At 42.1% G+C, this 27996-nt stretch overlaps 1 protein-coding gene across 1 annotated transcript in view; it reads left to right on the top strand.

The window, feature by feature from the left end:
• The first annotated feature begins 1153 nt into the window (after nt 1-1153).
• dicer1 (dicer 1, ribonuclease type III) overlaps nt 1154-27996 on the top strand; it is a 43980-nt gene continuing 17137 nt past the window's right edge. Inside the window, exons 1-22 of the mRNA XM_037796435.1 lie at nt 1154-1434; nt 5753-5799; nt 6129-6239; nt 8083-8283; nt 8479-8641; nt 10068-10198; nt 11013-11147; nt 11264-11424; nt 11657-11825; nt 13947-14419; nt 14569-14701; nt 15182-15424; nt 15560-15714; nt 17472-17604; nt 17722-17797; nt 17886-18025; nt 20462-20641; nt 21902-22115; nt 22222-22375; nt 24075-24257; nt 25845-25950; nt 27461-27636. Of these exons, the coding sequence (XP_037652363.1) occupies nt 8170-8283; nt 8479-8641; nt 10068-10198; nt 11013-11147; nt 11264-11424; nt 11657-11825; nt 13947-14419; nt 14569-14701; nt 15182-15424; nt 15560-15714; nt 17472-17604; nt 17722-17797; nt 17886-18025; nt 20462-20641; nt 21902-22115; nt 22222-22375; nt 24075-24257; nt 25845-25950; nt 27461-27636 (3239 nt within the window). The 5' untranslated portion in view covers nt 1154-1434; nt 5753-5799; nt 6129-6239; nt 8083-8169. The remainder of the gene's footprint in view (nt 1435-5752; nt 5800-6128; nt 6240-8082; nt 8284-8478; nt 8642-10067; nt 10199-11012; nt 11148-11263; nt 11425-11656; nt 11826-13946; nt 14420-14568; nt 14702-15181; nt 15425-15559; nt 15715-17471; nt 17605-17721; nt 17798-17885; nt 18026-20461; nt 20642-21901; nt 22116-22221; nt 22376-24074; nt 24258-25844; nt 25951-27460; nt 27637-27996) is intronic.

The raw sequence follows: 27996 nt of genomic DNA, 5'->3' as shown, positions 1-27996 counted from the left end.
CACTAGGATCAGCATTGATTCATGGAGAGACCTTCGTCTGGTCAGCTAACATTACTGCCAAGCAGCTGAAATATAGAGTGATATTGTGGTTTTAGCTGACGTGTGTCGCCTCACTGTTTTGAGCGATGCTCGTTCATGTCTATGTAGAGCGAGCAAGCGCGAGCCCGAGGCTGGCCTTCGTTTACTTAACGGCCACAGGTGTCGCTGTTAACAAGCAATTCTGATTCTTACAAACAGTCCCTTTAAGACACACCAACATTACACATGGAAACACATTACAAAGGTATCAGCTGTGCAAACAAAGTCACCAAGCTCTGTAGCTGCACTTCAGGGTTCTTCTAACGCTAGCAAACTGATGTTAATATTTATTTCTTATCAACTTGTAGGTTTTACAAAATAGGACTGCCTTACAACAATAAATACTCATTTTGAAGATAGCAAATGTTAGAAAACAAGATTTACAGTGTCCAGTTGAGGTTGAAGCAGCTGAGTGTTCTGAAGCACCAGCTATCAGCCTCACAGGGCTCTGAACTCCATCATAGCTCCGGGAACATATAATCCTCCGGTCCAAAATGAGTTTTCATTATAGGTACAGCAGTGGAGTGTCTAGAGCTGCACAAACACACCCAAGTACGAAAGCTAGTGCCGTTCCTTTTCCTGTTAACTGTTGACTTGACGTCCTGACAGGCTGCAGTTTAAACACTAGAATTCACCGTGATGAAGAAATGCTGAAATGTAATCGAAAAACTACCAAAAAAAAGGCTGACTCACTTATAACACTCAGACTCACTACCAGCTGAACTGCTAAAAGATTCACCCGAAATGTTACACACTGTACCTTTAATAATTTAATAACGTATTTTATTTTTAATGTAACAATAAAAATTAACTTGTGTATAATTTGTATTCGCTCTGTTCTAGTTATCTGTATTGTATTTTATTTCATAATAGTTATTTAGCTAAATGTAAGTGTTCCTTCACATGTTTTGTGATTGATTTTGTTCAGTTAAAAAAAGATATACACTTTGCCTTGCAGCTCTATAATATAACATCATCTGCAAGTGAAGTCAGACAACGGTTTCTTCTCTGTCGACCCCTTTATGAGGCCAGTGACAGTGGAGCTGCTGGACACCATAGAGTTCACTCTTCATACAGCATACAGACCTTTAGAGACTTTCAGCGCATTAACGGAGGAGAAGGGATTCCCGTTCACTTTAGTAGAGTAACGTGACAGCGTGCGGCCGTCAGTGACGCACTTTACGTTCATGTTTTGGCGTACGTAGCAGAGGCCCGGGTGAGAGGAAGTGGTCCCACCGTGAACGAGGAACGTTAGCCACCAAGATCGGGACAGCAAGAGTGAACGGCATCGAGGAGATCCAACGGAGGATATCAAGTCTGTTCAGCCGAGGCTATCAAGTGAAGAACACACAGCAGGTTAGATCATGTACTGAGTTGTGTGATGCGTCTGTTCTGGAGTAACGTTACTCTGCTGCATGTGTTGGCCCTGCTAGCTCACAGCTAGCAGGGCCAACTAGCTGGACTAGCTGTGAGCTAGCTGGACTGTTGCTAGGTTGACTTAGCCTGTTGCCAGGCCTATGGAAAGGAGGCTAGGTCACGCGTCATATCGCTATGGTGTATTGCGCATGCGCAGTAAAATCTGGCCTGCACTCGTCGAAATTGAGCCAATCGCAACGCACGACCGCAGCTTGAGTTACAATGCGCATGCGTTGTGTACCTCCATACCCCAAGACCCGTGTCCCAGCCTCGTGTCCCAGCCTCCTTCTATAGGCCTTGGCCTGTTGCAGTCACCTGCTAGCCATGCTAGGTTGAGTTAGCCTGTGGCAGTCAATCGAGTGTTTGTCCAGTCGGTAGTAACGCTATGTAAGAGGCTAATAGAAGGAGTTATTTGGCTACTTCATTTGTTGCAAGTCTTTCTTTACAACATGGTATCAGCTAAGATAACGTCACGTTAGCTTAAATGAACTAATGTGTCACATGCTAACGTTAGCGCCCGGTTGTTTGTCAATGGAAGCTACCGTCACCGGTTCATACTGTGCCACCAATAATGAGACCGAGGAGAAGCTGTGTTGCTCTTTGGTGTGCAGGTCATCTCTAAAAGGCTTCTCCAAGTATTTAATAACGTTGCTATAACGTTCTGGTAACGTGTATGAACCCGGCTAGTTAGCTAACATGTGAAATACTTGGCCGTAATTGAGCTGCTTAGTTGCTAACCAACTAGCTAATGTTACTCAGCATGGTCTCTGCTAGTCAATTCAACGTTAACTTAATGGTCAAGTGTCCAGCTAAGGCTTCTGATGGTCATATGTGTTCATGTTTACATTCTGAGAGTGGAAGCTGCTAATACTACAGTGTAAACATGATGATAGCTTAATATTGTGTACAGAGAATCGTAGAAATGTCATACTGGCCCTAGGTCAGGGGTCAGCAACCTTTACTATCAAAAGAGCCATTTTAGGCAAAACAAATATAAAAAATCTGTCTGGAGCCTTTTGAGCATTTGATCATTGTGATGAAGGTAACACAGTTTATAGTCTGTAAGTATATAATATATAAGGCTAATGCAGTGAGGGCCAAAGTGCAAATGTACTACGAAGTATTAGGGCCACATTGAGGGAAAAAATATCTGAGATTTCCAGAATAAAGTCACAATATTACGAGAAAAAAGTCGTAACATTTCGAGAATAAAGTCACAACTTTACGAGAAAAAGAGTCGTAATATCACTAGAATAAAGTCATAACTTTGCGAGAAAAAAAGAAAGTAACACGTAAAATTACTACTTTATAATATTACGACTTTATCCTCGAAATCTCAGATTTATTTATTTTGCCTCAATGTGGCCCTAATACTTCGTTGTACCAAAGACCTACAACAATGATAAAATAAATGAAAATGTAAACAAAAAACAGTTATTCATTTCCATTTTAAAAATCCACAGGGAGCCACTGGAGAGGAGCTAAAGAGCCGCATGTGGCTCCGGAGCCGCAGTTTGCTGACCTCTGCCCTAGGTTATATGTTTAATGACAGTCACTGGATGTGTTGTAGGGAAAATGAATTATTCTGGCTTATGTTCTGGACACTGTGTTCTGTATGTATGCCATGCTTGATATAGCCTAGCTGCCAGAGACATTCCTCTCTTTCAGGCAGCAAAACTGTGTGACAACAAATGTGTTGGCATGTCAGTATGAGCTCACAGGTGTGGAAGATTCAGCCATTTAAAACTGACGTTAGGATCAAGGTTACTTAAGCCCCTTGCCAGACCAACACTTCTTTGTAAATGTTTTTGCAATATGAAATGTTGTTGTCATGTGTGAGAAAGACTTAAAATCTTGTTTCCATTTTGTTGCCTTGTCAGTCTGTCTATGTTGGATCTGGCATTCCTGTAACTCTTCCTGTAACAGGTACAATATGCATAGTGTTAAGGTAAATATCTGAATACGTATAAAGTTAATCTTATGGTGTAAGCTTCTCAAGACGTGAACTAGGGCTGTCAATAGATTAAAATATTAAATAGAGATTAATCACATGATTGTCCATAGTTAATTGCAAATTAATTGCACATTTTTTATCTGATCAAAATGTACCTTAAAGGGAGATTTGTCAAGTATTTAATACTCTTATCAACATGGGAGTGGACAAATATGCTGCTTCATGCAAATGTATGTATATATTTATTATTGTAAATCAATTAACAAAAAACAATGACAAATATTGATCCAGAAACCCTCACAGGTACTGCATTTAGCATAAAACAATATGCTCAAATCATAACATGGCAAACTGCAGCCCAACAGGCAACAACAGCTGTCAGTGTGTCAGTGTGCTGACTTGACTATAACTTGCCCCAAACTGCATGTGATTATCATAAAGTGGGCATGTCTGTAAAGGGGAGACTCGTGGGTACCCATAGAACCCATTTACATTCACATATCTGGAGGTCAGAGGTCAAGGGACCTCTTTGAAAATGGCCATGCCAGTTTTTCCTCGCAAAAATGTAGCGTTTAAGTTTGGAGCGTTATTTAACCTCCTTCACAACAAAAACTAGCATGACATGGTTGCTACCAATGGATTCCTTAGGTTTTATAGTTTCATATGATACCAGTATCTTCACTCTAGCTTTAAGACTGAGCCAACTAAAAATCTCAAGTTGCGTTAATGCGTTAAAGAAATTAGTGGCATTAAAACAAATTTGCGTTAAGGTGTTATTATCGCGTTAACTTTGACAGCCCTAATGTGAACACATTTCACACAGAGGCCAGCTGATCAATTCTTATGCAAATCTGTTTGATAAACCGTCTTCAGAACAAAATACAGTGAGTGTGCCAATTTTAAGTTAAAGCTGCAGTGGGTAGAAATTAAGCAAATATCATTAAAAAAATATATATTTCATAAAACCGTCACTATATCCTGACAGTAGTGAATGACACAGGTAATCTGAAAAAAGTCATGTCCCTCTGTGTCCTCCGGTGCTCCTAACGGCATCTGCAAGATTTCACAGACCGGAGGAAAACAAGCAGTAAGAGCTGATCTGAGGCCTGTACTACGAAGCGAGTTTAACATACCCAGGGTATCTTCTCGTTATCTGGCTTCACTAACCTTAACAACCGAGATCACGCTAAAAGGTCCTACGACGCTGGTTATCAACTCAGTAAATCAACCCAGAGTTTCTCCATCTGGCTGTGAGCGCGTTCACATGAACGGGGCGGTGTTTGCAGCATCTGACCAATCACAGACATGGACAAGTCCACCGACTGCAGACAGAGCGGCACATTTACAATAGAATAATATAGAATAATAACATTTACTGTTACTGTAATGCCTATTTCTCTCCTCCAGTGTTTCCAGAAACATCTTGTAGTGTACCGTTTAGCTGTAAAATGAGAAAGTTTGTGACCCGACAGTCATGTTAAGACCTGTTGAGGAAGTACCGAGCACTGCCCACCAGCTGGAGCACAGCCAATAGGAACGCTCTCTCTCTGAAATGAACTGTGATTGGTCAAAGTCCGTCCTCTCTACGTGTTTCAGCCTTCCCTTCATCCAGAGCAAGTACTCGATCTTGCACTGATATTTTTACTTTAGGGAATATTTCGGCATCTCAGCTGAAAAAAAACGCTGCGCCTCATTGACCCTCTGTTCTGCATTAAATAATACATAAGTATTTAATTAGTTTTAAAATGGTCATCTTTGTTATTTAAAAAACAACAATATACCTAATAATAGTCTAACAATAAAGCTTATTTCTTTAGCACTAAATTCAGGATAAATATAATAAAAGAAAGTAATAAAAAAAAAAGTAATTTAGAAAAAAAAGGCAATAATACCGCATATTGCACTCTATACACCTCTTTGTCTGAGAACTCACTTCAGAGCTGCTGCACAGACCAAATAAATCATCAGGTTAGATTTGATGAAGTGCTTGAATGAAGCTCCGTTGATGAGCATCAGGTCGTGTTATGTTTTTAATCGCCAGCATATGCGAGCAGCTCCGTTATTATAAAGACTGGTGTTTGCTGCACAAAGCTGACGGCTGTGGATTGGTTACAGCTGTGGGGCTTAGCGGTACTCACAACAGAGTCGTGTGCTGTGGTGGCGATTTTGGGCTGTGTCAAAAATGTGTTGAAAAGCTTGTCTTAGTCCAGTGATGGATCCTTCTTCCCCCTGAACCTTCGTCAGCATCTGGCACCCAGCAGTACCGTACCATACTCACTTTGCTCTCTGCTTTTGTCTCTGCAGAGCTGAGGACCCAGTCACAGTCCCGGACACTTCCCATTTGTGTAGAGGTGAGATGTTTTACTTTTGAGTGTAACAGTACTAGCACAGTATCAGCACACGAGTAACAGAAGCAGCACATGTGCAACAGATGCGGTCTCTGTGGAAGCCAAGCTAACTTGAATGCTTCCTCTACATTTTATATTCATGGTGTATGAAGAGATTCTGGTGTAGGTTATTTATAGGTCATCCAGAAGCCTGCATCAATCTTTATTACTGCTTTCTACAGCCAGAATAACTTTTTTATTGTCATTTATTACACTGAATGTGCCTTATAGGCTTCTGTAAGTCTGTGCTATGTCTGAAATACATGATTCTAACAATGTTTTTGATTTCTCAGGTCTGTTTCCAACTAAATGTGGGAGAGCATCAGGAGTTGAATGAGATATATTTTATCATGAAGCCCAGATTAAGTGTTGTCTGCTCATCCAGAAAGTCTCAATTATTACCTGTAAGTATATTTCCTGGGACATAAATTATTTTAGCATTATTCCCCAAGTAATCTTCTCTTTTAGCACTGTTCTCAAGCTCCTATGGCGTGTTCCCACCGAGAGCGGAGTGAACTTTTTCGAAATTCGCGTTTTCGCAGGAGTTGAAATATTTAAACTTGAGCGAGAAATTTGCGTGACGCTGTGTTGCTAAAGCCTATCAGCGTTGAGATTCTCCTCCTGTCGTCACTGACGTCTTGACGTTGAATCAGAAATGGAGGAAAAAAATATTGTAGCCGTCTGTGGTCACCCAAAGCTACGATAATGCATCATATTTGTACAGAGACCGGACGAAACTCTGTGTATAAATGTATGTGTATAAACCACAGACTGTCTATAGACAACAACGTCGCTGCCGTATTTATGCGTAGATGACTTTAAGCATTTTAAAAGTTGTTTGATTGTTGTCTCTAGGACAGACTTTACAACAACGTCAGTGCCGTATTTATGCCTAGATGATGTTACGTTGAGTGTTAATGGAGCAACTACTATGTTAGCATAGCCTGGCACTGATCGATCCGAACTCCATTCAGAAGACAAGCATTTAAAAAGTTGTTTGGTTGTCGTCTTGCGGACAGACCTGTTCTACAGCTCTAAACAAGCTGTTCTTCTGCTCTAAACAAGTTGTTTTTCTGCTCTAAATGAGCTGTTTTTCTCCTCTACACCATCTGTTCTTCAGGTCTAAACCATCTGTTTTTCTGCTCTAAACGAGCTGTTCTTCAGCTCTAAACCATCTGTTCTTCAGCTCTAAACCATCTGTTCTTCAGCTCTAACCCATCTGTTCTTCAGCTCTAACCCATCTGTTCTTCAGCTCTAAACCATCTGTTCTTCAGGTCTAAACCATCTGTTCTTCAGCTCTAAACCATCTGTTCTTCAGCTCTAACCCATCTGTTCTTCAGGTCTAAACCATCTGTTCTTCAGCTCTAACCCATCTGTTCTTCAGGTCTAAACCATCTGTTCTTCAGCTCTAAACCATCTGTTCTTCAGCTCTAAACCATCTGTTCTTCAGCTCTAAACCATCTGTTCTTCAGCTCTAAACCATCTGTTCTTCAGCTCTAAACCATCTGTTCTTCAGCTCTAAACGAGCTGTTCTTCAGCTCTAAACCATCTGTTTTTCAGCTCTAAACCATCTGTTCTTCAGCTCTAAACCATCTGTTTTTCAGCTCTAAACCATCTGTTCTTCAGGTCTAAACCATCTGTTCTTCAGCTCTAAACCATCTGTTCTTCAGCTCTAAACCATCTGTTCTTCAGCTCTAAACGAGCTGTTCTTCAGCTCTAAACCATCTGTTTTTTAGCTCTAAACCATCTGTTCTTCAGCTCTAAACCATCTGTTCTTCAGCTCTAAACCATCTGTTCTTCAGCTCTAAACCATCTGTTTTTCAGCTCTAAACCATCTGTTCTTCAGCTCTAAACCATCTGTTTTTCAGCTCTAAACGAGCTGTTCTTCAGCTCTGAACAATCTTTTTCTCAAGCTGTAAACAAGCTGTTCTTGTTCTCTGAAATACTGTATTCGAGGATCCCAGCAGGACGTCAGTTGAGTAGGCGGTCTTTTAATGTGGCCCCAGGACACTTTCGCGTACACACTGCTAAAAGAATATGGCCATATGCGGCCCAGACCACCTCTGAATGTGGTCTCAATGCGTCCTCAATGCGTCCTCAATGCGTCTTGAATGTATTCACACCTGTACCTAGAGCTGTCCACTTGTGATCGGATCACCCAATAGGCATATTAATGCATGTGTGAACAGGGTGTCCACTGTTGTATCTGCCAGTACATTAACACAGTATCCTCATCTCCCCTGCCAGTGAACTTCTGAAAAGAAGAGGATGATGAAATGAGATAAAGCGGCCGACTGGAGGAGCCCAGCCCCCTCACCTCCACCTCTTTGAAGCATGGCAGGCCTACAGCTTGTCACCCCTGCCACTTCACCCATGGGGCCTTTCTTTGGTCTGCCATGGCAGCAGGAGGCTATCCATGATAACATCTATACACCTAGGAAATATCAGGTAAGGAGGCTGCCATCCACATGCATGTGTTTCTATCCGCTTGATGCATTGTAAACATGTACAGGCTAAAGGCATTCATGTAACAAATTAAGAGCTATTCATAGCTGTTCTCTTGTTTTCATCCATGAGCATTGTATTTATTTTAGGTGACACTTCATCAGCTCACCGTCTGTGAACCTGTGTCTTCCTCCACAGGTAGAACTTCTTGAAGCAGCTCTTGAACATAATACTATCGTCTGCTTGAATACTGGCTCAGGGAAGACCTTTATTGCAGTACTTCTAACAAAGGAGCTCTCCCACCAAATCCGTGGACACTACCACGAAAATGCGAAGAGGACTGTTTTTCTGGTGAACACAGGTACCTGCATTACACAATGCCTGCATTATTGTGTTTCAATGTGCCACAGAAGTTTCCATGTACTTTAGACTGCATTCACACCAGATCCAGCGGTGCGGTGAAAACTTAAAGTCTAGCGCAGTCCCTTTTGAATAGGGTTAGTGCGTTTCAAGGTTGGAAATTAACTTTTTTTTGTCCACCTGCCAAAGTGGATGGTGGCTTCCAAAATCTAGCAGCCACTCAATAGACTACCATTGTTTTTTTGGCTGGTGAGTGAAGCAAATCTAGCAGCCACTTGCATATTTTACCAGCATTTGGCTGGTGGCAGGTGCTAATTTCCAACCCTGGTTTGGGCTGCGGTGGCCGCAGGGAGTGCTGAAAAACAGCAGCATAAAGGTAGAAACAGAATCAGCTTTTGGAGAAACGCAGCCTGACGTCACGCTGCGGTGGCCAATCATGTAACCATCGATCTAGAGCAGGGGTCTGCAACCTGCGACTCTGGAGCCACATGCACGCACTCTTTAGCTCCTCTCCAGTGGCTCCCTGTGGATTTTTAAAAATGGGAAATAATAACTTTTTTTTTTTTACATTTTCATTTTTATTTATCATTGTTGTAGGTCTATGGTACGACGGAGTATTAGGGCCACATTGAGGGAAAAAAAAGAAATCTGAGATTTCGAGAATAAAGTCATAGGTTTACGAGAAAAAAAGTCGTAATATTATGAGAATAAAGTCATAAATTTATGGGAAAAAAAGTCTTAATATTATGAGAATAAAGTCGTAATATTATGAGAATAAAGTCGTAATATTATGAGAATAAAGTCATACATTTATGGGGAAAAAAGTCGTAATATTATGAGAATAAAGTCGTAATATTATGAGAATAAAGTCATACATTTATGGGGAAAAAAGTCGTAGTACAATGAGAATAAAGTTATGACTTTATTCTCGTAATGTTACGACTTTTTTCTCGTAATATTATGACTTTATTCTGTAAATCTCAGATTTTTTTTCCCTCAATGGGCCCTAGTACTCCATAGTACATTTGCACTTTGACCCTCACTGCATTAGACTTATAGACTATAAACTGTGTTACCTTCATCACAATGCGCAAACATTTTGCAGCTCCAGACAGGATTTTATTTTTATTTTTTATTTTTTTTCTAAAATGGCTCTTTTTATAGTAAAGCTTGCTGACCCCTGATCTAGAGCATTACAACCCAGCCACAAGAACAAAAGATGTCAATAGTTGTGCAGTCGATGGGCCATTCAAGTACTCTCCCACACCGTCGCACAACCCTGCGGCGAATTGCCGCACCGCCGGTACTGGTGTGATTGCAGTCTTAAGTGTGTCACTTGTTCATTTATATTCAAAAGCATGGAGCGATTTAACTTGACTGGAGTTTTTCCCAAGTAGTTTACTGTTTCTCTGGTCTACGTTGTCCAGTTTTGTCTGTAGTTCAGCAAGCAGCTGCAGTCAGGACTCACTCTGACCTCCAAGTGGGAGAGTACACAAATTTGGAGGAGACCTCAACATGGACCGACCAACGGTGGAGTACAGAGATAATCGAGAATCAGGTGTGCTGATCATTCTCATGGCCTTAACACAAATCCCGTGCTTACATGTTGTGACTGCAGTGTTTCCCACCGGATTTTGTGATGCTGTGGTGGACCTCTGACCATCTAGGAAGGGTCCGGGGTGCAAACTTAAAGTTAAATGCATCAATCTGGTGCACTTTGAGAGCAAAATGAAGAGATCTATGAAGAACTTTGTGCTCTAGTAAACAATTTTGTATAGATATTAGGGCTGTCAAAGTTAACGTGATAATAATGCGTTAACGCAAATTTGTTTTAACGCCACTAATTTCTTTAATGCATTAACACACATTGGTACCAACCACGTCATGCTAGCGTGTAGCGAAGGAGGCTAAATAATGCTCCAAACTTTTAATTATTTAAATTAATTAATTAATTAAATAAATGTTGGCGAGGAAAAACTGTCATGGCCATTTCCAAAGGGGTCCCTTGATCTCTGACCTCCAGATATGTGAATGTAAATGGGTTCTATGGGTACCCACGAGTCTCCCCTTTACAGACATGCCCACTTTATGATAATCACATGCAGTTTGGGGCAAAAAAACATGCAGTTTGCAGCATAGATTTTTATGCTAAATGCAGTACCTGTGAGGGTTTCTGGACAATATCTGTCATTGTTTTGTGTTGTTAATTGATTTCCAATAATAAATATATAAATATATATATATATATATATATATACACACACACACACACACACACACATATTTGCATAACGCAGCATATTTGTCAACTCCCGTGTTGATAAGAGTATTAAATAACAATAACATGTCTTTCTCAACTTTCTCTTATTCAGGTGCTGGTCATGACTTGCCACATATTCCTGCACGTTCTGAGGAATAAAATCTTACCGTTGTCTAAAATCAACTTGGTGGTTTTTGATGATTGTCACCTGGCCATCACAGACCACCCTTACTGTGAGATAATGAAGGTGAGATTGTGGTTGCAAAGTAAAATTCACGTGTTGTCTTTGCAGGACTGGCAAACAGTCGTTCCAAGAGCACTGTGAATGACCTGATTCTCTTCTCTTCTCTTCTCTCTCTGCAGCTGTTTGAGGGCTGCTCATGCAGTCCTCGTATCCTGGGTCTCACGGCCTCCATTCTGAATGGGAAGTGTGACCCGTTAGAACTGGAGCAGAAGATCCAGAATCTGGAGAGAATCCTGAAGAGCAATGCTGAAACTGCCACTGACCTCGTGGTCCTGGACAGGTACTACAAGTGATTTATATATGACCTATACCAGAGGTGAACAACTATTATCTGTGGCTTAATGAGTATTGGGAGCTACAACTAAACACTGCAACAAGTGATTTCACTGATCACAGTTCATTCAAACAGACAAGGAAAACCCAGATCATAAAATCACCCGATGAATGAAGATCAACGATAGCAGTAGACAGACATGACAGTAATAATAACTCCTAGGGGTATTTTATTTCAGATACGCCTCTCAGCCAAGAGAAGTGGTGCTGGACTGCGGCCCCTTCGTGGATAAGAGCGGCCTCTCTTCCTGTCTGCAGGCGGAGCTGGACGAAGCTCTCCACTTCCTGAATGACTGCAACATATGCGCTGCCCGAGAGGACCGTGATCCCACATTCATCTCCAAACAGGTCAGAGCTATACACATTTTTTTTTTTTTTGTATTTGTTTCATTATTTGATCATACGATTTTGACTTTTTTCAAATTCATATGTGTGTGTGTGTACTATGATGTACAACCATGCATTTTCTTCTTGTAAGGTGTACTTTTTACTGCACACAAACTGAACAACAAGTGTTTGATTAAAGCTTCCATATTTCCAAATGTACAGCCCAACCTCTTTATGATTCAGACTCAACTGCCAGCATGAAAGCACTATTCTGGACCAAGTGGAGTCAGGATCTAAATGGCCTTTTTGTGCATAATAGTATATATGCAGTATATATATAAAATAGTAGGGGCGTCACGATTTTGATTCTATATCGGAAATCTATTGAAATTTACTTCCGATCTCGATCATTGGAAAAAAGCACCGCCCACACCTACTCGCATATGTCTGCAGGAATAGTACAGCTGTACTCAAGAAATGTAACAGCCACCTCACTCATGGTTAAAACTATAAACCAGCACAGAAATCACAATTACCAACAGAAGCCAGCATGTTCTGAACAGACACATTACATTACAAACACTAACAAAAGGAACATTTGCATTTTTTGAACATAAAACAGGAAACTGAAACTACTCAGTCCAGCCCTGGAGACTAGGCAGGCATGATGGGAAATGTGGGCTGTCCCTGTTGCTACGATACTCAGGACACTGAGGCTATTTTACACTGCATGAATTTGCTAAGCGGCTAGCGGACTTTAGTTAGTTAGTTAGTTAGTAAGTTACTTTTCCTTACTCATCATAGCTCTTCTACTCTTCCTTGGTTTAACGTTAAGGCGCTGCATCTCCCGACAGAACAACACCACGGTTGAATTTCAGCCTACATGCACGTTTATTCAGCTCAACATTGTTGAATCGGAGCAGCTGATGTTGGTAGTGAGAGCAACAAGCTAGCTGACTGCTGAGTGTCGTCATTCAGCTCTGTGCACACAAGCTCCACCTTCGCCCTTGGTGACACCCATGGGTTGCAAAAAGCAGTCAGACAAGAGAGAGAAGAGAGAGGGGAAAAAACTGAGGAGAGAAACAAGCGCGACAGTAGATGACAACAAAACTGTATTTTTGTAGATTACAGCTCACTTGTAATGCCCTGCAGAAGGATTTCTGTTGTTGTTTTTGTAATGAACCTGTACTGAGGTGGGTCACACAGATGCAGGTATTGACAAAGGTGCAGCTTTTATATTGTAGCCCAGTGGTTCTCAAACTTTTTACACAAATGACATTATATGCAGGAGTTTTTGAACCGTACAGGACTGACTGTTTTGGGTAGTAATGTTTCCGTTAACAAAACTTAACAAAACAGAGAATCCCCCAGCATGCCAACATATACAAACATGCACTGCAGGTCCAAAAAGCCCTATTTGTCAGGGCAGGGAGGGTATTGTACACAGTACTGTACTGTACTTTGTTATTGTCATCTATAGTCATTGTCATCTGTTCAGCGCTTTTTTTTTCTCTTCACCGTGTCTCCGGTCCAAAACAAACTGAAACATGATACAGCGTGCGTATGCGTCATTGTGCATGCATAACTGTGGGAAAGCATCATTACAGAGGAATCGATAGTCAGAGATTCCTCCGCGTAACACTAGAGAGAACACGCGTACCACCAGTGGAACATGTACCATAGTTTGAGAACCACTGTTGTAGACTTGAAAGAGTAAATTACAGTTGTCAGGGCATAATACCAATGATCTGTTGATCTAGTTTAACAAGGGCATGTTTAAATCAAAAATCAAATCGTGACCTTAAAATCAAAAGTCAAATAGAATGGAGACTTTTGGAGGATTGTGACACCTGTACTTGTAAGCCATTTCCACTTTTTCTCCTTATCTTACTTTTTTTTGATGAGTCGTTCTAATCTTGACACTACTGACAACCACTGCCTGCTTGCTGTGTGACCAGTCAGCGATGTCATGGATGTCCCTGGGCTTCCCCGTGCTAAATTTAGACCTAGTTTCCTCTGGTCAGTATGCAGTTAAAAGTTCATGAGTTTATAAAAAGGTTGCCAGAAAGGTTCTTGAGGCTATAAGTGAGAAAAAACCCAAACAAATCCAACTGCTGTTCACACTGTCTGTGTCCTATCCAGGTCCTGGGTGACTGCCGGGCCGTGCTGCAGGTCCTGGGACCCTGGTGTGCAGATAAGGCAGCGGGCATCATGGTGCGGGAGCTCCAGAAGTACATCAAACACGAGCAGGAGGAGCTCAGCCGCAAGTTCCTGCTCTTCACCGACACCATCCTGCGCAAAGTGCACGCCCTCTGCGAGGAGCACTTCTCCCCCGCCTCGCTGGACCTCAAGTTCGTCACCCCCAAGGTCCTCCGGCTGCTCGAGATCCTGCACGAATACAAGCCCTTCGAGCGGCAGCAGTTCGAAAGCGTGGAGTGGTACAACAACCGCAACCAGGACAACTACGTGTCCTGGAGCGACTCTGAGGACGAAGACGAGGACGAGGAGGTGGAGGCCAAAGAGAGGCCTGAAGCCAACTTCCCCTCACCGTTCACCAATATCCTGTGCGGGATCATCTTTGTGGAGAGGCGGTACACAGCCGTCGTCCTCAATCGGTAGGGATCTTTCCGAAATCTGTCCGATCTGAAAAAAATCATGTGCCTCTGTGTCCTCCGGTGCTCCTAGTGGCATTTTGTTTTTTTTCAGATTACCTGTCTCATGCACTACTGCACTAGTGACACACTTGTCTGTGTTTCTTCCTCAGTCTGATCAAAGAGGCGGGGAAGCAGGACCCAGAGCTGGCTTACATCAGCAGCAACTTCATCACCGGCCACAGCATCGGCAAGAACCAGCCGCGCAACAAGCAGATGGAGGTGGAGTTCAGGAAACAAGAGGAGGTATACAGACAGGAATCATACAACTGAATATCCAACGTTACTAACTCACTAATGTCATATTTTGATGTTTATCTGGAGCACCTGGCTGCCACCGAGTCACTTTCATTCTGGCATCCTCACACCGGTGAGACAAGTTGGCTTGAAATGAGTCATGCACATGAGTTGTGGGCGTGGATGGGTTTCACACTTTCATTTCCTGTCCCCATCAACGTAGTGAGAATTTTAGTAATAAGCAGTCCTGTTCCATTCCGATCCTGTCACTTGTTGGTACTGATGAGATAAATGCAGGAAGAAACCATCCTGAACTTGAGCATAAAAGCAAAAATTGTGGAGTTTTGATAATGAAATGATGTGGGAAGCGTGTGAATGTCACACAAAATGTTCAGTCATTTTGTTATCACGTTAAATATAATGGCATTTCTCGACATATTATCTAAGCAGTATCAAGACTGTATTTTGTCCAACCTCTTTCTCTCACAGGTTCTCCGCAAATTCCGGGCTCATGAAACCAACCTGCTGATCGCCACCAGCATCGTGGAGGAAGGCGTGGATATCCCAAAGTGTAACCTGGTGGTGCGGTTCGACCTGCCCACAGAGTACAGGTCCTACGTCCAGTCCAAAGGCAGAGCTCGAGCGCCCGTCTCCAACTACATCATGCTTGCCGACAGTGAGAGGACCAAAACCTTCGAAGAAGACCTCACTACCTACAAGGCCATAGAGAAGGTGACCTGTTCTCTTTGTCAATAGTTGGGAGGAATTTAATGTTAGATAGTTTCTGATCTAGGCGGTAATGTTGGTAGAAACAGTATATAATCGTTGAGCAGAATGAGGTAGTGATCTTATTTGATCTTCGAGCAGATCTTAAGGAACAAGTGCTCCAAGTCAGTGGAGGTGAGCGAGTACGAAGTGGAGCAGGTGCTGGACGACGACAACATCCTCCCGCCCTACGTGCTTCGATCAGAGGATGGAGGTCCCCGGGTCACCATCAACACAGCCATCGGACACATTAACAGGTACGGGGGATGTTTCTGCAAAGTCTTAATTCATTAAGAAAATAACACTTACAAATCAGCTTTAGAAAAGAATTTCTTAACCCCTTTAAAAGCGAACCTCTAGCGGCCGCCCCACAGGAGATTGCTGTTTGCATGATTCTGTTTAAATCAGTCTAAAATAACAACCATAATAGCTAGAGCATTCATTCTTTTTTGCAGCAGAAAGCTAAAGCTTCCGTCATTCGCGTCAACGCAATAACGTCATTACGTAACCCAACGACACTATCGATACTTTTGCAGGCTGCTCATAAAAATGAGCACAGTCATATGTCAAAAACTAAAAAAATTGTCATAGTTCAAATAATGTTGGTTGTGTTGGGAAACATTTTGTTCATGGTTCTACATTCAGAAGAATTCAGAATTCACAAATGTTTTTTATGTTTATTTATTAAAATTTGATGAAAGCACATCAACATCGTCAAAGTTAACGCGATAATAACGCGTCAACGCAAATTCGTTTTAACGCCGCTTGGGATTTTTAGGGTTGTAGCAGGCTCAGTTTTAAGGATACTATTTAATATTTAAAGATAGATTGAGTGAAGATACTAGGTTAAATAACACTCCAAAGTTACGCTACATTTTAGCGAGGAAAAACTCATGGTCATTTTCAAAGGGGTCCCCTGACCTCTGACCTTTCATTCAGATATGTGAATGAAAATGGGTTCTATGGGTACCCACAAGTCTCCCCTTTACAGACATGCCCACTTTATGATAATCACATGCAGTTTGGGGCAAGTCATAGTCAAGTCAACACACTGACACACTGACAGCTGTTGTTGCCTGTTGGGCTTGAGCATATTGTTTTATGCTAAATGCAGTACCTGTGAGGGTTTCTGGACAATATTTATCATTGTTTTGTGTTGTTAATTGATTTTTAATAATAAATATATACATACATTTGCATAAAGCAGCATATTTGCCAACATGTTGATAAGAGTTTTAAATACTTGGCAAATCTCCCTTCTAAGGTACATTTTGAACAGATAAAAAAATGTGCAATTAATTTGCAATTAAGTATTTTAATTGATTGACAGCCCTAATTTCGATACTTTTAGCAATTATTATGGTTTTGTGGATTTGCATAACCTTTAGCTTAGGTTGTACAGATTTTAGGGATATGAAGCATTTTAAGATAACAATATACATGAGCAAAAATAACAATGTCGGCAGACCATTTCTATTGTGTTTAAAGGATTAAAGGTCCCATATTGTAAAAAGTGACATTTTCATGTCTCATATATTATAAAGCAGGTTTAAGTGCTATATAAATACTGAAAAAGTATCAAAACGCTCTACCCATGCAGGAACACTCAGAAACCGTGCCTTTGAAACAAGCTGTCAGGATTTCTGTCCATTTGTGATGTCACAAATCTACAACTTATTAGAACATTTCTCGTAAACATAAACATGTCTAAATGTGTCCCAGTTTATTTCCAGTTGCAGTTTATGTGAATGACATCAGCTCACAGGAACGTAAACACGCACCAAACTTTTGCCTAGCAACGCAATTCTGTTGACGTTCCGTTGAAATGCACTAAAGCGTAGCGTTGCAAACAGAGGGTAAATACAGGCATATTCAGACAGACAGTATGAGGATAATAAAGTTTTTTTTTTTAGCATTACAGCATCATGTTGTAGTAGAAACGCAAAATACAAGTATGAACTTGAAAATGAGCGTGACATGGGACCGTTAATGTCTTATTTGCTGTGGTGCTCAGGTACTGTGCTCGGCTGCCCAGTGACCCATTCACCCACTTAGCACCCAAGTGTAAAACTGCAGAGAGGCAGGACCAACGCTTCCAGTCCACGCTCTACTTACCCATCAACTCCCCTCTGCGAGTTCCTGTTAAGGTGAGGAAGAACATCTACACATTAAGAATGTTGGTAACGTATATTTCCAACCTTCCCTCTTGGGAATTAGTAAGAATGAATCCAGTTCATTGTATTGACGTGCCACTGTCTTTACAGGGTCCTACGATGAACTGTGCCAGACTGGCAGAGAAAGCAGTTGCACTAGTATGCTGTGAGAAGCTCCACAAAATAGGTAAAAGCAGAGTTTTGCTGATGCACGATCAGGAAAGAATATTCCCTGCATCTATTTCAGCTCGTTTGTCTTGCTTGGTTCCGCCCAGGTGAGCTGGACGATCACCTGATGCCGGTGGGAAAGGAGACGGTGAAGTACGAGGAGGAGCTGGACCTTCACGACGAGGAGGAGACCAGCGTACCAGGCCGGCCCGGCTCCACCAAGAGGAGACAGTGCTACCCTAAAGCCGTAAGAAAATGTCCTCCATTTACAGCTACGGTTCCCTGGCGCTTGTTGGATGCTGAGCATCTCAAAGCAACTCCAACATTCATACAATTCATTTCTACCTGTCAGACTGACCTCTGACCGATTGTTATGTGAAGAATGCAAACTTTTATCGCTGATATATTCTCATTGAAATAACTTCACAGATAGAATTGCTTTAGTTTTTTGTTAATAGCTAGCTGTACATTCTAACTTGCATCGTGAATGTTTTAACAATTTGTTTAAACTTTTCTAAAAGTAAAGTTGTTCACTGTCAACTTTAAAGGCTATAAAGATAATTAAAGCTGGCACAGCAAGTGAACTGTAGCTAATTTCATGAGCTGGCTACAGGGCTGGACTGGCCATCTGCCATACCGGGCATTTCCCGGTGGGCCGACGTCCTTTTGGGCCAATGTATGTTGGTTTTTTTTGGGCCCATAAAACAGGTAAATCGGCCCATTTCTTTTCCTTAATTGACACTGGGCTGGCCCAATCGCTCTGTGCCGGGCAGCCACAGCGAGGGAGAGAGATGAGGGAGGGAGTGTAGAGTTTGCGATAAGCAGATTTGGGCTGCCTGGCTCAACATATGTCAAGAGAGATGATCGAAGTGGGCCGGTACGTAGCGGTACGCAGTATTTTACTCATTTTACTCCTTATGGCGTGCCATGACTTTTTCATGCGTACCGGAGCTTCTCACAAGCTGCCGGTACTCTCCTCTGCCCTCTCCATATCAGGTTCTCTGGGAGATTCATAATGGTGATTCATAACAGCACAGTGCCAGGGTATTTGCGCCGCGTGGGTTCCCGTAGTTAACCAAAGCGCCGCGCTATTAATCTCCGCAAGAGCTGAAGCCTGGCTGTTCACATCAGAAGAGCATTTCTCTGCTTCTTCTGATCCTCTGCTGTTTACTATCCATCTCTCTCTCTGTGTCTCTGTGTCTGTCTGTCTGTCTGTCTCTGTCTGTTTGGGGGCCGGGGCTGGCACTGGCCACCCCCAAGTGCCCACCCATCAGAGTCTGAATGTGATAGGTCCGATAAGACTGTCAAATGTACTTTTTTTTAACCTGTTTCTGGCACTGTACAGCATGTATAATCCTAAAAAAGGGACAGCAGGGGCAAAAAAAATGAATTATAACTGATGAATATTAGTTTATGCTAGATATTCACACGCAAAGTTTATGCCAGAGGGGCGAATTATTCAGTTTTCTTTCCTGAGATTTCAAGGTAAAATTAGAAGTTTAACATTAAAAATGCTGTTGCAGTGTATTATTTTGTTATTTAAATTTTTTAAAGTCACCAGAATTCAGGTAACAAATACCCCCAGACCCCCCGCTTTGGTTTTGAAATCCTCCCTTTTTTTAAGGTCTCAAGATTGGCAAGTATGCAAAACAACCACATTTGAAGGGATTTCCTCAAACAGAGCCTTCAACAAAACGTGGTTCACACATCACAAATGAGCGGTGATGGGGCCGGTCTGGGCCAAAATGCCAGGGCTGATTTTTTTGTTCCAGTCCATCCCTGGCTGGCTACTACAATACTAACTAAAACATCTCTGCGCTCCAGTGTCTGAACCATTAAAGGGACTGTTTGTAACTTCTGAAGATCAACCTGTTAAACCTCTAAGCACATCATATAGTATAATATGATTTAAATAATATCATACCATATAATAGTTTTCAATTGATCACCTCAAAAAGTCAAACTTTCTGGAGGCAGTTTGACATTGCTACAGTGCTATATAGTAGTAGTAGTACCGGCATGGAAGCTAAGCAATGTACTGCTATTGGTTTGGATCCGAAAGTCACACAATAACACAAACAATCTAAACAAAACAAACTGATCGATGCAGCGGTAGACCAGCAACTCCCGTGTTCTGCGAGGTAAAATTACTGTTTTTGTCTTGTGTCTTTGAAGACGGTGAAAACATTCTAAATACAGCGTACACTTGAACTGATCATTTATATTTTTAGGTGTCTAAAATATGTTTTTCTGCTGCTCCCATCCACGGACGCTTTACCTCGCCGTCGGACGGCCCTTTCCGACGGGGATCTGAAGCCGTTATATCGCTCTCTTCGCAGCCACCAGACTCCATTCACAAAAACAGTAATTTTACCTCGCAGAACACGGGAGTATACATACAACCCCGCTTTATAAAACCCGAAACCAACAGTTATTTCCAAACTTAGCCCAGCTAACATTGACTCAGCTAGTGCTAGCATTCACATTATTCCTAACCTTATTGATTAGCTTATTTTGGTTACCTACGTCACTGCTTTTTGCAGTGGCTGAGCGGACGTTTCCATTTGAAATGAGTGTCTGATTATTTCTGACTTGCTTTCTATTGTGTCAGAAAACAGTGAGCGTTCGGAATGCTCCTGCTGAATTTTGTAAATCGTCTCTCCCTTTCTGTTGTCCTCTCTAGATACCAGAGTGTCTGCGGGACAGTTACGCTGTACCGGAGCAGACTTACTACCTGTACGTGATCGGGATGGTCCTCACCACCCCTCTCCCTGACGAACTCAACTTCCGCAGAAGGAAGCTCTACCCACCGGAGGACACCACCAGGTGCTTCGGCATCCTGACTGCCAAACCCATACCTCGAGTACGTCACACCGGCTTAAAACTTTCCTATCCACCTTATTCCTAGCCCCCATGATGCCTCGCGTGAATTATGGGCGCAACTTCCGGCGCGTCGTGTCACTGAAACGTCATTTTCCATGGTAACGGTAGGCTAATCGTCTCTCCTAGAGCCATTGTGTTAAAAAAACATAGTAAAACATATGGGAGCACCACCTCCTACACCTCAAAGGGGATAATGTGATCATAGCTCTGCCTTCTACTATGGAGGGATAGGATGACGACCTGAAGAAGTGGCCTCAGATAACCTACACTAGCATATTTAGCTATGTTATTGACTCCGTTGCTACGGACGGTGAAGCGATGAACAATCTGAAAAGCTCTGAGGCAGATCAGTACTTCCACAGTAACGAGTTTTAGTTTTTTTTTTACACACAGATAACCGTACTTAAACTATTTTCAGTCTAATGCTGCCCTGCACTCCGTGCCATAAACTGCCTTACATTTTAAACTACAGAAAATAGTGAAAGTAACTTGCTGTTATTATACCAATGCTACAGTGCTGAGTCCTCCCTACACATGAAATCATAGCTGATGTTCTCCTGGCTCTGCTGTCCGTCCTTTTAAGGACCCGACGTCTCTTCTCTGCTGCTCTTACTCTCGTAGCCCAACCACAAAGTAGGATACGGGTTTTCCTCCGTTGGCTTTTTGACGACTAAATGAAGTGAGCACACATAACTTAAAGGGTTTAGGGTGGTCTCTTCAAGTTTACGTTTCTCAGCCACATTCTTCTGGATTCCTCGTCTGTAGGTCGGCGATGGAAACTGTTCCGTTGGTCACAACAACAATCCCTTTCTGTTTTGGGTGCATGTTCAACACATTGTTGTTGAAGCCACAAATTTAGCCTTGTCTGGTTGTTAGTACAGCCGCCAACAGCGCAACCAGAGCTCCAAAAGAACTTTTTCGAAAATGCAATTTTAACGTTAGCAGGATTTGCTAAATTGAAGGCAAATTACTTTTCAATAGAAGTGGTTAATAGCCACTATGGTTAGCCTATGGGACTAACTAGCTTACTGCTACTTCCGCTTTCTCACCGGAAGTTACGCCCACAATCATTTCTACAGTAACGCCCCCGAGAATAAGGTGGATATACCCTCCAAATGTGCATTTTTTCACCTCTAGGAATTTAGTTCTTTTATTCACATCTCAAAAGAAGGAAACGTCTCCACCGCCGTCCTCTCATCATATGTTATGGATGGTAGCTGAAATTTTTTGTTCTGTCCAGATCCCCCATTTCCCGGTGTACACCCGCTCGGGCGAGGTGACCATCTCCATCGAGCTGCAGAAGTCCGGCTTCACGCTCACCAACGCCCAGCTCGACCTCATCACCCGCCTGCACCAGTACATCTTCTCCCACATCCTCCGCCTGGAGAAACCAGCACTGGAGTTCAAGCCCACGCTGGCCGACTCGGCTTACTGCGTTCTACCTCTGAATGTCGGTGAGTAGAATCCCTCTCTCTGTCGAGCTTGGTGGATGACTTTGTCCAGGTGTGTGGGGATGCTCATTAGTTTACTTCCGTTATCCTCTCTCATTGGCTCATTCAGTTGGCGACTCCACCACACTAGATATGGACTTTAAGTTCATGGAGGACATTGAGAGGTCTGAGGCCCGCACTGGGATTCCTACCACTCAGTACACCAAGCAGAACCCCTTCAACTTCAAGCTGGAGGACTACCAGGATGCCGTCATCATTCCAAGGTACCATTGTGCCATACTGTATGTTTTTACTTTTTATAAATTAGGGGTGTCACATTCTAAATCGGAAATCGATCGAAATTGGCTTCCGACCTCAAAGCAGGGAGCTCAAAAGCAGGATCAACGATCATTTTCTTTTTCTCCGCCCCCGTCCACTCGCATGCGTATGACGGAAAATACAGCCCGGTCTCAAGAAATGTAACAGCCACCTCACTCATGGTTAAAACTATAAACCAGCACAAACATCATAATTACCAACAAAAGCCACCATGTTCTGAACAGACACATTACATTACAAACACTAAACGACAAACTAGGACTAGGCAGGCATCATGGGAAATGTGGGCCGTCCCTGTCGCTACGATACTCAGGGTACTTCCTGCATGCCTATGACATTTTACACTGCATGAATTAACCTAGCGCAGGGGTCTGCAACCTGCGGCTCCGGAGCCACATGTGGCTCTTTAGCTCCTCTCCAGTGGCTCCCTGTGGAATTATAAAAATAACTGTTTCTTTATTTTACATTTTCATTTTTAATTTATCATTGTTGTAGGTCTAATGTACGACGGTACGACGGAGTATTAGAGCCACATTGAGGAAAAAAAATAAATCTGAGATTTCGAGAATAAAGTCATAATATTATAAAGTAGTAATATTTACGTGTTACTTTCTTTTTTTCTCGTAAATTTATGACTTTATTCTCGTAATATTACGAATTTTTTTCTCGTAAAGTTATGACTTTATCCTCTTAATATTACGACTTTGTTTTGGAAATCTCCGATTTTTTTTTCCCCCTCAATGTGGCCCTAATACTCTGTCGTACATTTGCACTAGGCCCAACACTGCATTAGATTTATATACTATATACTTAGACTTTAAACTGTGTTACCTTCATCACAAAGCTCAAATGTTTTGTGGCTCCAGGCAGATTTCTTTTTTTTCTTTGCCTAAAATGGCTCTTTTGATAGTAACGGTTGCTGACTCCTGGCCTAGCGGCTACTTTATCCAGTTAGTTAGTTAGTTTCCTTACTCATCATAGCTCTTTTACTCTTACTTGGTTTAACGTTAAGTCACTGCATCTCCTGACAGAACAACACCACGGTTTAATTTCAGCCTACAGGCAGGTGTTTTTCAACTCAACGTTGTTGAAACAGAGCAGCTGATATTGGAAGCGAGAGCAACAAGCTAGCGGGACTGATGAGTGCTGTCTCTCAGCGCACACAGACTGTCCAAAGCTCCTCCACCGCCCTCGACCCCCACAAACTGATCAGAGGAGAGAAACAAGCGCGACAGTAGATGACAACAAAACTGTATATTTGTAGATTACAGCTCACTTGTAATGCACTGCAGAAGGATTTCTGTTTTGTTTTTGTAATGATTATGTACTGAGGAGCTTTTGCAACTTTTTATATTGTAGACTGTTGTAGTTTAATATTCGAAACACTTTCTATATAAAAAAGGAGTTCAGTTCTCTTTTTAAAGAAGAATTTGAAAGTGTAAATGACAGTTTTTAGGACATAAAACCAATGATCTGTTGATCTCTACCAATCAAGACTCCATAGTCCAACAATGGCATGTTTAAATTGAAAATCAAATCCAATGGTGACACCCCCATAGTATAAATGCTTCTGATGTATGAGGAACAGACAGCTGAAACGGCGGTTGGAGCTCCATAATGACTGTCCCACTGCTCCTCTCCCAGGTATCGTAACTTCGACCAGCCTCACCGCTTCTACGTTGCTGATGTGTACACAGACCTGACGCCGCTCAGTAAGTTTCCTTCACCAGAGTACGAGACATTTGCCGAGTACTACAAAACCAAGTACAACCTGGACCTGTCCAACCTGAACCAGCCGCTTCTGGACGTAGACCACACCTCCTCCAGGTCAGCAGCACAGCCATCCAGACAGTTCAATGTAGCTATAACCCCGCGTGTGATAGTTCAACTGATGGGAATTTTCAAAAGCTCAAACTTAATTCTTGTATTTTGTGTCATTTTTTTTGTTGCTCAGTTTGTGCAAGTGAACAGATCTTACACAATGTCTTAAAGGGGAACTCCACCAGTTTTGCACATCAAAGTGTGTTTCCAGGTGTTGGGGAGTCCTACTTCTATATATATAAAGCCTTTAGTATCTCCAGAGGGAGCTGCGTGAAGTCTGTTAAATGTCCTGAAGTGATGTCACTTGAGTCGGTGTCGGTCGGGTCTGAAGACTACAAGTTGCTCATTAATGCTGCAGGCTACATTAGCAGCTAACTAACATAAACACGTCCGAATCAAAGAGTACAGAAGCAAAGAGACGAAACTCTGGTGCTTTTTTGACAACAGCCGCTAGATGGCGTTGCAGTAGAAATGAACTGACAGCTGAATCCAGAGTTATTTTCCTCGTCATAATAAACGGTCATCAGACCCACGGGACTGCACCCCCCTGCACGCTCATATGACACATCGGGTTCCGCCAGCTTCCTGCTAGCTGTATGTAGCTGTAATAATGGATATGTTGGCTGTAATTCATCACTTTTATTATCTTACAATACACCCATGGGCTGTATGCTGTCAGCCTGTACAGTGGTGAATGGATTAATGTCTCTGTTCCCAAACAACCGGCTATCGGCCAGTAGCTAGTAGCGCTAGCAGCATGACATCAACAGGATTTAATGTAGCTGTAACACAAAAGCACAAGACACAACCTCTTCTACATCTGTGGTCTATTGGACCCTCTTCTACATCCATGGTCTGTGGTCTATTGGACTCCATTTTGGATCCTTGACATGAAAACGTTTGAGATTGTTCTCAAAATCTGTGAACTGGATTTTTCTAATTTCAATTTATGTCCATCGCTCACTTTATGCTTTAGGCAAAAATGTTAATAAATAAATAAATAAGTAAGTAAGTAAACAAGTAACTAGTTATAATAGTATGCATATTTATAATATTAATTGTTCAACACAGGACATTTCAGTATAGACATTAATTATGACAATACAATAGAAATAATTTAGTTTTACTTTTGTACGGCTCTTTGTAGGCGGACGTTTTACTGGCGTCCGGTAGTTGCTTTCAGTCCAAAATGGCGGAGGCGTAGCTCTGCTGCTGGGCGCTGACGTTGCAACGGAACGAACAATTGACTTTCACTTCTTATTGATATTACGTATCTCCCACCGAAATGATCGCAGTCCAGTTGCATTGTGGGTAATTACTGTAAAGCGTCAGGTTTTGACAAGGGAGACGAATACAAGGAATAAAAAAGACGATCTCTCTGATTCTGCCATTTTGATCCTTTTTTTTTACTGTCCATTGTGAGTCTGACAATGAGTCGGTGGAGTACTCTTTAAAGAGGTTTTCAGAATATTTTGAGTCAGTCGTTGAACCTTGGTCTTGTCTTTTATAATATCAATGACAGCATTTGTACATGCGTGTGTATTTGGAGTTGGACAGGTGGATGTTGAGGCTCTTGTTCTCTTGTGCTCTCAGACTGAACCTGTTAACCCCTCGCCACCTGAACCAGAAGGGCAAAGCCCTGCCACTCAGCAGTGCAGAGAAGAGGAAGGCCAAGTGGGAGAGTCTGCAGAACAAACAGGTAACGGCTGCGTCTGTGGTCACACTGATGGTAGCAATGACTGTGTTTACATGCACACTGATATTCCACTGTTATTCCCAATATGACAATATTCCAAATTTGATACGGTCACGTAAACATCATATTCTATTTGGATTTTCTGAATTAGCCTTATTTAAATGGAGCATATTCGGATTAAGATATGTGTGATATGCTGATATTATTCAGTTCAGGTATAGGAGCGTTCCTTGGACATGTGTGCAGCACATTCACAGTTTGCATCTTTTGGGTTTTTTACGTTTGAAGACTGTTTCCGGCCAGCTCTGTGCGTTGTACACAAACAACCAGCCGACAGTTTAATGTCGGGCAATATGACGATATGTATCGTCAAAACAATATAAAAATGTCTATCATATGCTGTATATTTTTCTGTGTTGTTTCTACTGCTATATAGGCTAAAGCCAGGGGTCTGCAACCTGCGGCTCCGGAGCCACATGCGGCTCTTTAGCTCCTCTCCAGTGGCTCCCTGTGGATTTATAAAAATGGAAATGAATAACTGTTTTTTTTGTTTACATTTAAATTTGTATTTATCATTGTTGTAGGTCTATGGTACGACGGAGTATTAGGGCCACATTGAGAAAAAAGAAAAAAAATCGGAGATTTCAAGAATAAAGTCATAATATTTTGAGAATAAAGTCATAATATTACGAGAATAAAGTCATAGGTTTATGAGAGAAAAAAGTCGGAATATTATGAAAATAACGTCATAGGTTTATGAGAAAAACGTTGTAACATTATGAGAATAAAGTCAGAAGTTTACGAGAAAATAATTTTAATATTATGATAATAAAATCATAGCTTTACGAGAAAAAAGTCGTAGTATTATGAAAATAAAGTCCTAATATTATAAAGTAGTAATTTTACGTGTTTTCTTTTTTTCTGGTAAAGTTATGACTTTATTCTGGAATGCTCAGATTTTTTTTCCCTCAGTGTGACCCTAATACTCCGTCGTACATTTGCACTTTGGCCCTATATTTGTTTCTTTTTCTCTCTGTAATTTTCACTTCAGTTCATTTTGCACTCAAGTTCTTAAAATGAGAAAATACTCCGTAGGTTTCATTTCTCAAGTATTTAATTCACACAGGAAGTGTTTTGTTTTATTTATTTATTGAGTTACCAGGAAACATGCTATATCGTGATACAGTATATATATCTTGGCCTCGGTCTCCGTCTGAGTGGCACTTGAACGTCATTCTAAATTAGTAGGCACCGAGTTTGAAGAGAGACTGAATAAGTAACAGGAAGGTGTTGTATGCTGTACAGATTGTAAAGCCCCCTGAGGCTGATTTGTGATATTGGGCTACATAGATAAATTGACTTGACTTATCTCGTCTACTGGCAATGGGAAAGGAGTCTATCGGATTTTCTCGCGTTTAAAAAAAACAACACAGAAATGAGTTTCAGCCACGTCACCTTCCATACATGGTGTACTGAAACAGTCCCAGTCTAAACAGTGCTGTGTTGTTGTCAGATCCTGGTTCCAGAGCTGTGTGCCATCCACCCCATCCCTGCCTCCTTGTGGAGGAAAGCCGTGTGTCTGCCCAGCATCCTCTACCGCCTCCACTGCCTTCTGACCGCTGAGGAGCTCAGAGCCCGGACAGCCAGTGAAGCTGGAGTGGGAGCCCAGACCCTCCCCCCCGACTTCAGGTCCCTGATACACACACACTAACACAACATAGGAGTTTTCAGTGTTTCACTATCAGTTATTCCCTTTGCTGAATCAGGACTTTCCTTCAAGAATGGAACAATGGTCTTATACCATTGTACTCTAACGCTGCAATTGCTCGCAAGTTATTCATGCATTATCTAAAGCTGGGCATACACTGTACGATTTTAGCCCGTGCCTGGCCCGAATTGAGCCGCACGACTCATTTTAGAGTCGGACCGAATTTCAGCTTCGTCGTGCGTTGTTTGCGGTGCAGTGTACGGGGGGATCGAGGACCGATTAACTCCTCCCGGCCGTCCGTCGGACGATCGGATGAATTTCTGACATGTCAGAAATTTTGG

This window comes from Sebastes umbrosus, chromosome 16, assembly GCF_015220745.1.
Source record: "Sebastes umbrosus isolate fSebUmb1 chromosome 16, fSebUmb1.pri, whole genome shotgun sequence".
NCBI classification, from domain to species: domain Eukaryota; kingdom Metazoa; phylum Chordata; class Actinopteri; order Perciformes; family Sebastidae; genus Sebastes; species Sebastes umbrosus.
This window is presented reverse-complemented; position numbering and strand designations above follow the sequence as displayed.